This window comes from Cephus cinctus, unplaced genomic scaffold (genome assembly GCF_000341935.2).
Source record: "Cephus cinctus unplaced genomic scaffold, Ccin1 Ccin1_scaffold0215, whole genome shotgun sequence".
Classification (NCBI taxonomy): Eukaryota; Metazoa; Arthropoda; class Insecta; order Hymenoptera; family Cephidae; genus Cephus; species Cephus cinctus.
The window spans coordinates 1,593,207-1,609,600 of NW_014332933.1; the positions used below are offsets into that span (position 1 = coordinate 1,593,207).

Sequence of the window (16,394 nt, forward strand, 5' to 3'; positions counted from 1 at the left end):
CAGGCATTTGCGAATAGATGGCCAGCCATCTTTTATCGTTATTTCCAACTTCCACGATGTTCGTAGTCCTACACGGGTTATACTATCTGCATTTTCACATATCTAGTCTACCACTGCAAAGTAAATCATTCATTCGTATAATCCGTGACGTGTTGTAATGCACAGCCAATATGGCCGCATTAAAGTTAACGTTCCTAAGGTTAGCCATTTCGGTGCATGAACCTTCCAAGTACCGACGTCACACTCAATACCAGCAAGTCCAACGCCAACCCGGTATTAATGTCTATTTTTAAGACGTTGACGTGTATGCCTTCCTACCGTCGGATTGATTCAGTATTTCGGAGACGCATCAACGAATTTCATCGATTCTCTATCGTGTCCGAGTCTAGTGAGTGGAGTTTAACGAAAGAATAATAGCTGAAGCCGGTACGATATAAAATGCGTGATAATAATTCTTACTGTGTGTGTTTAACCTATGGAGAGTAAATGTATGGATCTTAAAATTTCGTGAATGTTCTGCTTATTTATCCGGGGTAAAAGTGACAGGTGCCCTAGAGAGGAGGGAACCTTCATATTTCACGCTCCTGACGTCTGAAGTGTTGAACGAGTTATCTGACCGTGAGTTAGCTTACCGGATATTCCGTGCGAAAGGTTCTCGCGCCATTGACAGATCGGTAATAATACACGATAGACTTTATTAGCGAGTTAATATAACGGGTCATCTGTGTAGAATCGCAATTAAGAGCAATTCTGATTTTTTTGTATTGACCACGCACGACAGGTAAAAATAGTGTCGTTATTTTGATATATGAAAACTATGAATAGCTAGTCAGTGCTTTAGGTCGCTACCAGAGTCATTCGATACATGAAATATTAGCTACGTTTCCACTGTGCAAAATTCACGGAGGATTAACCAGTCGTATGTGACATTTGAAAAATATACACGAGCGCGATTCGTTAATCCTAGTTATGCACTGCATACTGGAAACGTAGTCAGTGACAGTGACTGAACATAACCCAATAAACAGCGGAACGCAAGGAACTTGACCGTCGCTTTGATCTGCAAACAGGAGTCGACAGTGTGGACTAACAAACTTTGTTTCAATACGTTAAAGGACCACGTTGCCCGTGATAAATGTTAACCCGTTAACTTCTGTCACCTGTAGTTGATTATCTGTGACCAGATCAAACTACATCAGACAGTTTAATCGCCCAATTTCTCCGTAGTAGATTAATTACTCGATTCTCTCAGAGACTGTATTAACTTTCAATTTATTTTAATAAAATCCAAGGCGACACCAATCAACATTGATTGTAGCGATTTGGTTAAGATCCAATTAAATCTTTCAAAAATCTAATCATTCTTCAGAACAGTATTATTTTCTAGATGCACTCGTGTATATACATACACACAGGTATCTACGACCTCATACTCCAAACGTGAAATCAATGCCGTCTAATGGAAGGATGAATAGACATATAAGCAAGCCAGCCTAAAAATAAGTAACTAGAACATCCGGAATCTCGTTAAATAGAATATAAAGATAAAAGCCCAGGTCAGGTACGTGTCTATTTTTTCATTGAATTTTCAACTGCCACTCTCCTATGCGTTTTCCCGTGTTAACCCAGTTTCCTGACAAAAGTTGATACCTCTTGTACCAACTGCCACATACGAAACTGCCCCCGGCGTCCATTATATGACCCCCTTTAAAATTCAAGAATATATGCATATTCCACATAACATGTAATATGCACGAGTGTCAAGCAAATGTGGTATTTTTATCGGATACGAACAATTTTTTTCTTATTATTTCAGTCATAACGGTGTCATAGTAATTGGCGCAAATCCATTGATCGACTACGCGGTTAACCATTGGCCATTAAAACAATTATTATCGGTAAGCGTGCGTAATTGGATTGCATATACCTATAATCAGTCTGTGCATCGTATATGCATACACATACAATGCATAATCTACGTGACTCCTAGCAACTGTAGTACTACGGCAGAACCTTCCCTTTTATAGTAAATTTTCAGTCGATCACGTTTACTCTTCGACCTTCCAATTCACCTTCCAACGCACATTGCGCACATCTGCTTTATGCAGCATCGTCAATCGAAATGCTCATTGTGTTCAAACTAATAACGTTACGTCATTGTGCGAAGGCATTGATGTTCATGGACAGCGGGTTACACGCTTCACAGAGCATATAGTGCCTATCATCAGTTTAAATGACGAGGAATTACTACTGGCTGAAACGATTCCATAGGGAATTTTTTTCCCCCCCATTACGAAATTATTCCCTATAATACCAGCGACAATTAATCGAACCCCATGAATTTAAACACAGAGGTCGCGCCATCTGGATCGGAGCTTCAATTATTTTTGTCGAATCTTGTGAACAGTCGTTTCACCGTTGTTTACAAATATCCCTGTAACTGTAGCTATATCGTAGGCCATATTGTAGGGACCACATATGGATTGTATCAAGCGCACTCTATTACTTCCCCTTGTGGCCTAGGCCAGTTTAATAAAACGTTTCACCGGAAACGAGCGAAGCTGAAAGCCCTAGTTCAAATAGCATATGAGAAACGTTGGTCAGTATGAAGTTCTGTGTTCTCTATACATATCTATATATACACAGATATATATAGCTACTGGCCAACCATTAATACTTGCAGTCAACTCTCGCTATATACGCGTTTTGTATGGTTGCATTTCCCTCCATCTCTCTCTCTCTAAGCTCTCGCGCCTTGAGGGAAATGCTTGATCCACTCTATCGTTCCTCTCAGCGTGCGCGTTACTCCGGGTTCTGTCAAATGCTTGGCCCAGTACGTAGAGCGGAATGCGGACTCTCCGTAATATCGGTCTGTCGCTAGTTATCGGGTCTCGGAAGGTCGCGCGCGCTACTATACGGAGAGTCGACTGTACTATTTATAAGAATTTCTTTCGATGGTCAAGGAAGATGTTTAGGGAATGGGTTATGGTTATCTTTAAACTCTACTTATCGCTGGTCTGTCGCTAACGTTACCATGAGATATTTATTCCAAGCATTTATGTTACCTTCTATCTAATTATAGTTTATGCGATTCGTGGAAAAGTCTTTGAGGTCCTCTTATATATACCGTAACGTTTGGCGCTTTGTATTCTCTAATGCAAATTTACGCATACGGTATATCCGGATGGACTTACGTAGGACGACTGTTCGAGGCAGAATAAAATCTGGGAATAATATTTGCCCGGTGGTCGATGAATTATTTTACGAAGATATATTTTTTTTTTTTTTTCCTTTAGGGTATTAAATATAAGGGAGCTGTGGCAGGAAGTTTTTTTTTTTTAAGTATTTGTATGGAGGGGCGTGTTACACGTGTGACTGTCGGAAGGTTATGTATGTATATATATGGCGCTTATTTCCTTTCGTATAAATCCTAAGTTGCGCGCTGCAGGCCAACCTTCCTTTGAGAGTTTTAATTTTCCGTCTTTCCTTCCTACGTTGTGGATCGAAGGAATGCTGTGAACGCGCTTAGGCCCCGGATATGGATAATGTCTGAAAGCGGATCCCATAAGCCAATCCAGTGGCTGCACACGTATGACTTTCCGGTGGAGCCGAAACAGACGTGGACTTTTAAAGTCTATACTTGAAATTGTAAATTGTGTATAAGACAGAGGTGGCGGAGGGGAGCGAAGGGATCGAGAAACTTTTACAGAGATCAACATTGGGAAAAAGCAGGCAGCATCTTTTTAGCTCGTCCCAATGACACGCTTACCATTTCCGTTGGGATTGATGCGGCTTCGACCTTTTTCCCGGAGAAAATACTTGTCCAGGTAGCTGGCTGAAGGATGATACTTATTAAGTTTTGAGAGATAAATTTGATAAGTATGGCATTTAAAAATTAGGGGAGCAGTACAACCGCGGTGGGTAACGCTGAGAAAATGAGATAAGCCAACTTTATTGGAGCTCCAAGTAAATTGACTTATCAGTTACCAATTCGAACCCTCGAACCAGGAGCGGTATACCTCTAAGATGAATCTAGACGGCTAGGGGGGAAAAAGAGAGTGTAGACAATTCACAGGCTTGTAGTTAGTAACGGTACGGTACGTCCCTATTGGCGGTTGGTCTCTGTAACTAACGGAGAATTCCTTCCTGAGACTATAAATCGTCTGGCAGGACAATATAATAAATCTGCTTTTTTATCTGGCTTTCAGGGTCGCGACGATGCGTAGCTTCCAAGGCTGAAGGTGGGAAATTGTCGGTGAGGCGCATCCTCACTGGATTTATCGATGGCGCCGTCTTGATGCGAGCCGGAAAAGAGTGCTTGGCGCTGTTCGCCGGCCGTCAGGCTGAAACCTGGCGAGTCCCGGTGCTTCGGCAAGGACGACCTTAGAAGGACAGACTTCGGGACGTCCTCGGAGGACATCACGATCGTCAGAGATCGCTGCGTCGACGTTAACGTTGCTGAGGACAGCCACTTTCGCATCCTCCAACCCCTCGTGGCCGCACCATTACCTGATAAGGTTGACTTTACAATCAAATTTCCATATAGTTATGGACGATAGACTTTTGTCTGATTAGTTTGTTATATATGATATATATATATATATGAGACTGTTTTATCTTCAGAATAAATATTTCCCTGTTGGTCAACGTGAGTTGGGTATGGCGCAATGTTGAGCTACGTTACGTGAGACGTTGAGAAATGGGATTTGATAAGGTGGATGCTTTTTTTTTATATCCTTGAGAGAATTCTATAAGTACTTTTTTTTTTTCCTTTAACCCCCTAGGGTAAAATTGATTGGGGAGGTTGGGAAGAATTATGTATTATTGGCGAGTTAATAACTTATGATTGGAGCTAAACGGGTTATCGTGCTCTTCTCTGTATACGTTCAGGAGAATTTCGGGAATCCTAAGCATCTCGAGGGCTCGCACAAAAGTTTAAGCTGCATCTGAGACTTTTATTGCCAGTTTTATATTTGAAGAATCATCGGAATACCGAATTTCAGGTAATGTTAAATTTGCGTGAATATAAAAAACAGGCTAACAAAAATTATTCAAATTAAACGTCATGTTCGTGTGCATTTGTTACTTTTTTTTTTTCTTTTTTTTTTTCGTCTCTCAAACATCAACGCGGCAGAGAAGAAATTTCGTTCGTTCCTCCAAACAAGCTTGAATTAACGCGACGTTCGCGTAATTACCGGATTCACTCGCCTCTCTTGTAGGGCTTAATGCTTTTTACAGTTCTATAGAAACGGAAGTCGATAACTCGTTTTTCGGAAACGTTTAAATTAATCCAATTAACCGCTTTCCATTGATAAACTCAATTCACCCGCGAAACTTCGTTTCGAAGAAAAAATCACTTTCGAAATATATTTTATATTTCAATTAAGACTTCAACAAGACGCGCATAAGTTCATCCCAGTAGCTCTTATACGCGTATTTGAATTTGCACGAATCGTTACATGGAAATACTCTTAATTTTTCGGTGGTTCCGTCGTAATCTAATATACCATATATTGTTCGGTGGATCTTCCATAAATTTTGATGCGTGGCAAAGAATCGATCTACGTAATTCGAAGTTCGCCGGATTTCGCGTATCCAAATAAAACTTTTTGGCTGCGTAATGGCGAAACACGAAAAATTCTAGGCTACAACATCAATTTTGGTTTTATTGATCTTTCTGGTATAAGAAAGTTAAATCTTTGCATGTTTTTTTTTTTTTCACTTTTTTTCCACTTTGTCACTTTAGCTCCCTCCTTTCTCCCTCGAGAAACGTCAGTGCAATCGTAAATCGATGGTGGATGTCACCAATAAGAAATGAGACACGGATTTCAACTCGAAAATCGTCCCGAGTTGCTGTCGCTAAATATTACGTATCCTTAAGGCGCTCCTTGGGATATTTACATTGCCGCTTAACGTCATTCGTCACCGTCCAGACGTTTTTCATTATTCTACATTCTTAGATGACTTACTATTTTTCAACTTCAGGACGCTAATAGGAAGTAGGTATGGCCTCTAGATACCCAGACGATCTCTAGCGGACGGGCAGCCTGTTATCGAATGTAATTGCAGGATAAATCTGCCGAGCTCGTGGACTATTTATTCGATCGCTTCTGTGAATGTACTATGGCGTCACGTAAGAGCCTTGTTATCCCCTATTCAAAATGTACTCGTACAAGAGCTCGAACTTAAATTATTTTACTCTAAGTCTACTATAAACGTACTAGCGTAAATTACAAGATCAATATCCCACGAGCATGTAAATTCTAATTGGGAATGGAGATAAAATATTTGAGGTACTTTCGTCAAGCCTTCCTCAGTTACTATTGATTCGACATATCATACGAGATTTCACAATTTACATAACAAGTACGTCCCCTTTAGCGAATTCATGCTTCAATGTTTATCTTATACCTAACAATACTCAGACCGACATCAACAATGATGAGAGCTTAATTTAGCCTTAATAGTCTCGAAGTAGAATACCCAGTGCTTATGGATGGATTGAGTGAGAGAAAGAGAGATAGAGAGTCGTGGAAGCTGAAATTCTTATTATGGAAAAAAAAAAAAAAAATCTGACAATCTGCAGGACAATTCTAAGGTGTTCAGTCAATAAACACCCGAGTGACAAATCGACCCGAGAAATAGTATAGACAAAAGTAAAAATAAAATGATAGAGGGAAAAGCGAATGTCTAATGAAAAAAAAAAAAAAAATTAATATATATATATAATTTTCCAGAGCTGGAGAAGCGGCCGCAGCCGCAGCAGCCTCAGAGCTCCGAGGAGCTGGAGGATTTGCAGAAATTGCTTCACTTCCCCGAGGAAGTGGCCCTCAGATTGACGGAGTGCGAGTATCAGCTATTTTATCAGGTACCACCTAGCGAATACCTTCGACACGTGGCTCAGGATCTAACCGTGAGTTCGCCGAAGCCGCCAAGACCGCCGCCATCGCCAAGTTACTCTTACACCCCCAGTACGACCAACAGCTCGACGCAAACCGAGGGCGAAGCCTCGTGGCCTGGGAGCGGTCTGACTCCAGTCTTCTCCTCCGTGCAGACCCTTATCAACCGCTTTAATGAGGTACCTACTCTTCTAGTACTCCTATACTCTGCACCTGCTCGCACTTCGGCCATCCTCGGTGGTCCTCGTGCGACGTCGTGTCTCCGCTCTCTCTAGCCTCGCAGCAACGCTTCGTCCCACTTTATACGTGGCAGGAACGTGTGCGTGGCTTTACGTATCAACGATACGGTATTCACCTCAAGGTTGCCAACTATTCGACTGCATCCGTCAACCAGCAGCTGTATCCACTCCGGGTGATATTAATATCATCTCTCGGAGATATATGACGAAGACTTCCACCACCACTTTGCAATGTTTTCATCGCCAGCCTAATAGCTCAACCCTAATAGCGTCGCCAGCGGAAGACCAGACTCGCGCCTTCGTCGCATCCTTTCTACGACCTCGCCGCCACTCGCGAATCTAGGTCCCACGTATCCCGGGAATGTTGGCATGGCACACATAGGCCTGGTTGAACCCTTTGATACCGGACAAATTACGCGGGTGGAACGAACTACTCTTGCCTTCAAAGATACGTACTTTTGTTACTGTGGAATTCTGGGATTTCAAGCAGAGTTACGCATCGTTTGGGTTCAGCATTTCAAAACGCTCGTATACATTAATCGTATCGGATATACATACAGGACTGCGTACTGTATCGTTATAACTGAAATACACTCGACACCTTGCTGCTCCGTACGAAACGGGCTCGCGCGCCTCCGATAGGGTGACACATTCTCGGGGTTGGACTCAGATCGCTGTGCGCTTACGAAGCGCGTGAATATTCGGAATTATAAGTGACGCTGTTTTACAGAACGATCGATTTTTACTTTCCGGAAGTGCATGCGCCCGTAAATTCAACTGCGCCGCAAATGCACTAACCGCTTTATGACGGATGCGACGACACGGCGTGTATGTAAACGGTATTCGTGAAATATTTGTAAATGCGGCAGTCATTGTTGCCCGAGTTCGATATTTCGACGCTGGCCTCGGCTATTGGCGGGAATATTCAAACGATCCTTTGTGACACGTACGTGCACCGATCTCTGTACTCTGTTTGATTGTCTTTTTTCTTTTTGTCAAACCACAGGTGAGCTCATGGGTGACGCACGTCATCACCAATGGCGCTACTGTAGAAGAACGACAGGCTGTGCTATCCTGCCTGCTGCGAGTGGCGCAGACCTGCTGGAATACTGGAAACTTTAATTCGGCCATGGAGATAGTAGCCGGTCTCAAGTAAGAGAAGGGTGGAATCGATCGTAAGACGTTACCCTGTGGAGTCTATCGATCCAGCTTGAATCGAACGATACAATTGAAAAACTGCACTGTGATTCTTGCCTGACTCTCCCTTTGAGCCTGATGCCAAAATTATAGTCCCTTTTCGATCTTCTCATTAAGCCAAAATAAATCATATGCTTCGAAGAAGTATGAATAATTTTCAAAGTTAGTCCGACCTTAATTTTCGTATACAGCCAGACAGAGTAAACTCGAAGAAATTTATTTTGACAGTCTCCTTGTGTCGTGGGACGTACGTGATCATGGACCGATAAAGGGATAAGCGAGAGAAGAAGGGAAAGATATGCAGTCAATTCCAGAAATTCCCCTCTAGGGTGTGCTTATATGCGAATGGTATCTTCCCATTAATTATATTCAGGTTTCTCAATGCTATAGAATTTTCTTATTGTTGAATAACCTCCATGAGATTCCCAGTACTCGCGAGGCTTGATAGGACAATTAATCGAGAGCTTGTGTAGGCATTAGCACATTGTACGAACTGAAATATCGGCCTGTCGATGACAACTTAATCAATAAGTATGGCTTAACGATGACGCAATGTCGAAATGCGTTACGCACCACTTTCGTAGTGGGTATAGGATATCAGATAGAAAGGAATTAATCGACGCGGATGTTAGGAGCAAACGAAATTGATACGATATTGATTACACGATACTGTTACGCCTGTTACTTAAATTCGACCATGCTTAATTCAAAAGAGTACTGGGTATGTAAGTTGCTTATTAGCATAGTACAATTTTCCTTATGGAATTAATACGTCAATGACGTGGGCGGAAATTGTGGAAATCAATGGGCAAAATTTACCTAACGATATACAGTAAAGGGCAAAGGGCTCGAATTCTATCCGATACACTTTATAGGGTCTACATGTACATAGCAGAGAACCTGCCCGACTAAGTACTCAACCTACCTACTGCCTCGTAACCATTCCAGGTTTATTACACTGAAAAATAAAAGCACCGATTGTGCGAACCTCCTCAACCTCCCAGTACAAGGATTTTCCTGCCATTTTCTCTAGTGGAGGATGCTCGCAGTTATATAGAGAGGAAATCACGAGGGGTCGTTCACCAAAAAGTACCTCAAAAGGTCAGCAGGAAGTCGGCCCCTGAAATATGGAAGGTGAGGGGTCCGTACAACGTCCTATAACGTACAGATATCTCCTGGCTTGCATTATTAAAACTGAATGACATTCCTGATTCGTATCCTACGCGTACCCGGTGCACCAGGACTAGCCGGTGTCAGAGAATGAAGTCCAGGTAGGGTCCTTTAGCTTGTTACTCTTGCTGGACATCAGGCGTCTCTCCATTAGCCTCCCCCGGTGGCTGACGTTCGTAAACCTTTATGAGCCACCTCAATTTCCGTCTACGATCTAGACATTCTGCCCCGTTTGTCTCACGCTCCCAGGAAGCTTTCTGGCGACGTCACATGGTTCAACCACTTGGCATTCCCGACGACGCACCGCCCTCGTCTAATATATCTATATAAATATAACATCCGAGATAACGTTGGGTTTGGTATGGCCGATTACACTTTTCTGCCTCATTCACATGCTTTTCGTCATTCCTGGTATTTTTTACTTTTATTGTTTTTCTGTTCTAGGCCGCCTCCGTCCCCTTGCACTTAATGGAGTCCCGCGCCATGGACTAAATCTACATTTTGAATTCTGGAATTTATCTTAGACTCTTAAGAAGAAACTTTTCCCGTCGATGCTCTTACCTCGGTTTCCTTCGGCCACTTGACCTTCTTTAAAAGCACCGGATGTATATAAGAAAGTAATGATGAAAGAAAATGAGAACTGAGGACTGAATGAAAACGCGTTCCATGGTCCATGAATGGAATTAATGTGTGGAGGATGAATTTAGGGATGGGACAATCTGTACTTCCTGCTGCAGCCACTGAAAAATTTTACCTATATCCTCCTATAAATTATTCCCAATAGCACAAGATGCTGACGTAGTCAGCAGCTCCTACTTGGTTTACGCGTTCTGAATACTGGCGACCTGGACCAGTCTCTTCCCGTATAACGTCGACCCGAACGAAATGAACTCTCTCTTGGTCTGTCTATTCCTCTCTTAGTCACTCCTCTAACTCTTGCTATCTCTCTCTCTCTCTCTCTCTCTCTCTCTCTCTCTCTCTCTCTCTCTATCTCTCTAGTTACTCAGAGTACAGTAGCTGCAGCCTTCGTCCATGAAAGTTTTAAGTCTCGAAACACACTTTTCGAAATATAAACACAATTTCCAAAGAGACGCTGCGACGTCGGGACGCCTGTTAAATTTGTTAGTTCCTCAGAGCATGGCTAGTAAACTAGTTCACCGCTAGGATGAATCAATACATCTCACAAAGGACATTGTAATTAATGATGATAAGAAATATATCGTGATTCTTACTAGTCCATATACACATATACATATGTACACGTACTATATACGCTGAATTATAAATTGACACGTTTATACGATTCTGGGCATTGATATATTTTAACAGATTCTTTTTCCTTTTTGTGCATCTTTAATGCAGTTCTCATTTTTTAATATAAAGTTGTATACTCTGTCAATGTATAAGAAGATAAAAGGTCATGATGACGTATTAATCCCATATAGAAACACGATAACGTTTGAGGATGTTGAAAATGGATGATTCGGTATAAAAAATTATTAATTTTTCAACAAAGCAGAAACCAGCTCGTTATGAGAATCCATCCCTTGTACATCATTATATTTAATATTTTTCATTCTTATGTTTAACAGAGTATGCAGGAGGCCTCGACTCCATTATTTTCCGGGTAGCTAACGAGGCTCTCGCGAATCAATTTAAATGTCTGGTAATTAAAAGCGGTAGACCACGTAAACCCATGAGTTTTTACTCGGATTATACAGATTATCAAGCCTTATTAATATCGCGCGAATTTCAAAGAGACAGGACGAGTATCACGTGTCCACGACGCGTCACTACCACGTTAGTTCTGTTTTCTTATTAAATATTTAACTTTCTTTCTTATGGCTGCTCCATAACTACGTGTATTGGCTATTATGTTATCCAGTGTCTTATGAAATTTTGAGCACAGTGTCACCCTATGTATTGTGATCTACCGTAGGAAAGCTGGAGGTTGCTTTCGAGCGTTTTGATTTTTTTTTTTTTTTTTTATGAGGGATCTTGGACGCATCTGTCGCACCATCTTTGGCGAGATAACAATAACGGTTGGGACAGAACATAAATGTGTCTTCCGGCAGTTTCTTTTAGTTGTTTCTGAATTCTTGGATATCCTTGATTTTCAAAGATGGGAGAGCAAGCTAGTACCGGGGTAGCAAAGTTGTAAGAAAAAAAAACGTGTAGTATATAAATTCGTACCTTTGCAACGTATCGGGTTATACAGTAGTAGCATAATTGTGACTGCGTTGTGATGCCGAAGGAGCATTCTAGGCACATCCTTTTCGTCCTCCTTTTCCCTTTGGACAAGTTACTGGACTTCCTTGCGGCTTGTCAAACTATAGACGAGCGATTTTCAGTTCAGCTCAAGTTCGAAGGTCCTGGGGGATATATCAACGTAGAGCATATAGACACCAACTGGGAGAGTTAGGTCGGAGGATGTCAGAGGTCGTGACCCTTGCCCTTTCTTTCATTTTTCTCTCCTTTTGTTTTCACTCTCTATCCCTTCAGCACTTTTACACGTACGCCCTTCGCACCCTAACGTTATCCCTAATGGCACATCTTCTTTTTCTTCACAGGTCGAATAAGCTCAAGCCCTTCTGGCAGAGCGTGAACGAGCCACTTCCGGTATTGGAATACCTCTCATCAGCGCTTCTGTCTTCCGAATATGAACGCGCTCTCGCACGTGCCCTGGCCATGCCGGAATGTCCTGTCGTGCCCTTTTTCGGTGCTTTTCTGCGCGAGCTACGCGAAGCCATCGCCTCGGCTTCGAAGGTGAGGTCACAGATGCCTAAAATAATTGGGCTGGTCATCAGTGTACTCGTAGTGTATTGTGTGTAGCGTGTAGTAGGAGCTTCTTTTAATTTTCTTTTTTTTTCTTTTTTTTTTTTTTGGGAAACGCCTTGACTTCCCTAGTGCGTTCAAACGTATAGGTGCGAACTCGAGGACGTTGGTAAGCGTGGAAAAAGTTCTGGGATCAAATAGGTTCACGGAGCGGTACACGAGCGATTTGGCAGACTACCAAGGAACTTCATCGCAAAATCCAGGCAGAGTTTCCTCCCAGGAAGCATCGAGGGCGTACCGTGCCTGTTCGATGCAAAGAGAGAGGAGAAAGAGCGCGTCGGTTGGATAAATAAAGAAATAGTACGGTAAAAGATGCAGAAACGAATCGGTATTGTCCCTTGAATCTTTCGTCGATATTTTCAACTTCTTCAAAAGGTTCCTTTCGTTTGATCCACTCGATTTACCTTGGAACCGTCTACCCAGCCTGATAAATATTTACACGGTATATTTTTAAGGCCTCCAAGCTCAAGAATACTTTAGGTCCATGTATTACAAACCTGACGGTAATCGATTGCGTCCTCGAGGAACGTAAAATTAAATCGCTTTATTTATCCGACTTTGGAGTTCAAAAAGAAGAAAAGAAATACAATTAATATTCCAGAGCTATTGGATCGACCGAGAAACCCACCAAAGGAAGAGATAATAGAATTTACAGAGAACGAAAGAAATACGATTGGTGCAGGGGTTTCTATCGGCCTCCAGCAGCTACGATCGTTGTAGGCCGGCGGAAACTACTTGCTCCTGTCGTTTAATATCATCGTGATCGTTCCTGCTCCTCGATATGCATATTCATAATAGGACGACAAAGTGCCGCCATTGGACAAAGCCGTTCCGCTTTGCTCGACTCTTTTGAACACAAAGGCACCGAATCAAATTGCTTCTGACAATTGATATTGATCGGTTAAACTATCGGCCGAATCTGACTTCGTTTCTCTTCGTTGAACGACACCCGTTGAGCTTGGAAGTACAAATTTGATACTCATTAAGAACTTTAAGTAACGTATAAAAAATAAAATTACATATTTTACCTACTTTCAGAAAAAAAAAAAATGCAAAACAGTCATGTCACTCCGAATAGGATTTTTCTGATTTGTGAATTTTCTTAATTATGGTTAATGTGATTTTAACGAACAGCATCCGCATAACTTACCTTCAGTGTGATTGATAGTGAAAATGGTTGGCACGTACCTAGACAAGAAGCTGCGGATACGCGGTGAACGTCGCAAGAGCTAGGATACCTTGTAAATGTAATTAACAACTTGGTACCATCTTCGTGGTTCTTCTTGTTGCAGAAAGCAAAGTATCGCCATTTCGTATTCTTGTATACCGTGAGCACAGTTGACTATACTATTTCGTCCACGTATACACCTTCAGTACCGTTTCCCTTGGGAACTCCATTATCTTGGTACTCGCACGCAATATCCTTTTATTTTTGTTTCGTACTGGCAGCAAATAGATTGTAAGGATAAAGGGAGTTAGCATGCTAGCAGTAACGAGGTCATCGACCTCCTGGTACACGTGAGGACTACATATCCTATAGATACAAGTTTCAAAGTTAAGAGAAACAGATCTGGAAAAGAAAATTAGAAAAGATAGCATTTTATCCTCCAGCTTGAGCTTAACAGTTATCACCAGAGAATTGTGACCACGCCAGACTCTGGACAAACCATCCCCATGTGCATGCAAGTAATATATAAACCAAGAGCAAACTATCTGAATCTGGTGAACATCCTTCCTGGCTTGACCTCTCATGAAATCTCATTACGTCCGTCTGCTCGACAGTTATACAGAGAGTAACGCGATTTCACAGTTTATCCTCTAGGATGCAACTGCCGTGTAGGTTGATTTTGTCATGGTTGAATTATCGACCGTCGACTTCCAATCTTCGTTCGATTACTAATCGCCCCCTGGAATTTCGTAACCTGTTGAAACAATCTTCCAATCGTGTCTGTGATTTCTAATAGCACGTACAATTCATTGTTTCAGTATCCGGCCGAGTGTAAAGAGACTTTGCATGCTAGCAGTAAGGATAAAGAGGGTGAAACCCTCGAAAACGTGCCTTCATCCTCGCCTGGCGCGAGGATCAGTTTGGAAAGTAATACGGAGGCACCGTCAGGGTGGAGTTCGAGGGGTAGTTCCTTAAGGAGGCTCGACCCGGTGAACGTCAACGCGAACACGAGCAATGACACGAAGGCGGTCCTTGACAAAGTCGCCCGTTTCCATCAGCATCATCATGCGAGGGGCAGGGACGCAAGTACTGGTTCCCTTCACCGTACACTGAGCATACACACCACAGCCCTGGAGCAGACTTATATGGCTGAAGAGTGCGATGAGAATGATTATCATCTTGACCTTGATACCTACAAGCCGGTTCAACCCCTAACCATTGACCATGGTGTCGCCCTATTTCCGGTTGCCGCACCGCACACGGGAATGGATCTTCATCTCCTGCAGGTAACCTCATTGATCCCAGCCCTTACTACCTGCTGTGTTTATACCGTCGCCGTCGACTATCGTTGACTTTCTTCATTATTGTTCAGGAATTTATTTTCTTTATTAATGTTAAGGTCTATATTGTATTTATGATCTTCGTTGTATACACGGGGCTGGGTATTAAAGTTAGAGAACTCTTTTGGGTATAAGGCCTGATGGTTTCCCGTCATTACCAGTATATTCGGTGATGTGAAAAATTGCGAGGATAACGACGGACGTTTATCCTGTTTCAGTCGCTTCTAACGTTCCTCCCCGTTATTTCGGAAGGTTCCGATACAAGTCCCTTTTGTGGCACAGCCCTTCTATTTCTCTCGTCATTTCTATACATTGGTCGATTCATGACACTACCCTATAGAAGAATTGTATTATTGAGTTAGGGTGTCTATATCTCTGTGGATTAGTTTACGGGTTGATTGTTTCTAGGTATTACATCACGGCACAACCCTGGTACACTGGGACTGCGAAAGTGGGACTTCCAGGACTGCCCTAGTTTTTGCCAGGATTGATAGAGCCTGCGGGACCTTCATCTGGGAGAAGCCACCCTGGAGTCCTCTGAAGACTGCCGGTGTACCACCTACGTCCACCGAGTATTCGCTGACTATCAATCCGGAAGATACTGTACCAGCTGGTCTGGTTGCCAAGTATGCTAGTCAGCAGTCCGATTGCGCCGCGGTCACCCTCGAGGATGGATATCTCGACCTCAGTTCCGTCAAAGAGGTCATGATCGGATGCTGTGAGAGAGATCGGGAGGCAGACTTACGCATGATATGCAAGAGATACGGACTACCTGGTTCGGATTCTTGCATTGGAATGATGTATGGCACCTCTATCTCTGATAATCGCCTCATCTTTCTACTCTGCCCTCCAGCCCTCAGCAAGTGAGTTGTTTCCTCGGATTTTCTTCCTTCATGTCGATACGAAAAATCGGTTCAACTCGTTGCGAGGAAGCGCAAGAGCTCTCATACCCGTCATTTCTGTCACTTCTGTTTTCTGCTCAGCCATAGCTGGAGTGCTTTTGCCTTGTCTTTTCATAAATTTGACGTTTTAATTCTAGTAGATATCTAAAAGGTTGGTTGTTTCATAACGGAATTACATAATGGCTGTCATTAAAATGTAATAGAACCTTAATATTGTGCGTTGCGCTTTGAATGCCTTATTAATTAAAATGAAATTAAATGTTTGTTTCATAGTGCATTTGCTATAATCTCTCTAGGGCCTCCTCTCTCTCTCTCTCTCTCTCTCTCTCTCTCTCTCTCTCTCTCTCTCTCCCTCTCTCTCTCTCTCTCTCTCTCTCTCTCTTTCTATCTCTCTTGCGTAACAGTAATCCCTGTGTGAACCATATAGACTAACCGTAATGAACTCTCATACATTATTTGCCACCCAGAAAGGAAATTTGTAATATGTGTATATCACGTTATTACGAGTACTTATACGATAATAATTATCTTGACTTTTTTATACAGATTGCTATCTCTCTTGCGTAACAGTAATCCCTGTCTGTCTCTCTCTCTCTCTCTCTCTCTCTCTCTCTCTCTCTCTCTCTCTCTCTCTCTCGCTCTCT

The 16,394-nt window shown here is 42.4% G+C and overlaps 1 protein-coding gene across 7 annotated transcripts in view; it reads left to right on the forward strand.

Moving 5' to 3' along the window:
- The window catches only part of LOC107265259 (1-phosphatidylinositol 4,5-bisphosphate phosphodiesterase epsilon-1), a 59,251-nt gene that overhangs the window by 35,950 nt on the left and 6,907 nt on the right, over window positions 1–16,394 (forward strand). For 4 of the 7 annotated variants that reach the window (XM_025082376.1, XM_015734535.2, XM_015734540.2 and 1 more), the window contains exons 3-8: window positions 4,209–4,517; window positions 6,738–7,078; window positions 8,145–8,290; window positions 12,076–12,271; window positions 14,327–14,794; window positions 15,257–15,711. In XM_025082376.1, coding sequence (XP_024938144.1) covers window positions 8,268–8,290; window positions 12,076–12,271; window positions 14,327–14,794; window positions 15,257–15,711 — 1,142 coding nt within the window. In that variant the 5' untranslated portion in view covers window positions 4,209–4,517; window positions 6,738–7,078; window positions 8,145–8,267. Of the gene's footprint in view, window positions 1–156; window positions 619–4,208; window positions 4,518–6,737; window positions 7,079–8,144; window positions 8,291–12,075; window positions 12,272–12,495; window positions 12,641–14,326; window positions 14,795–15,256; window positions 15,712–16,394 lie in introns of those variants that run through there. The other 3 variants (XM_015734537.2, XM_015734539.2, XM_025082377.1) reach the window with 3 other exon arrangements.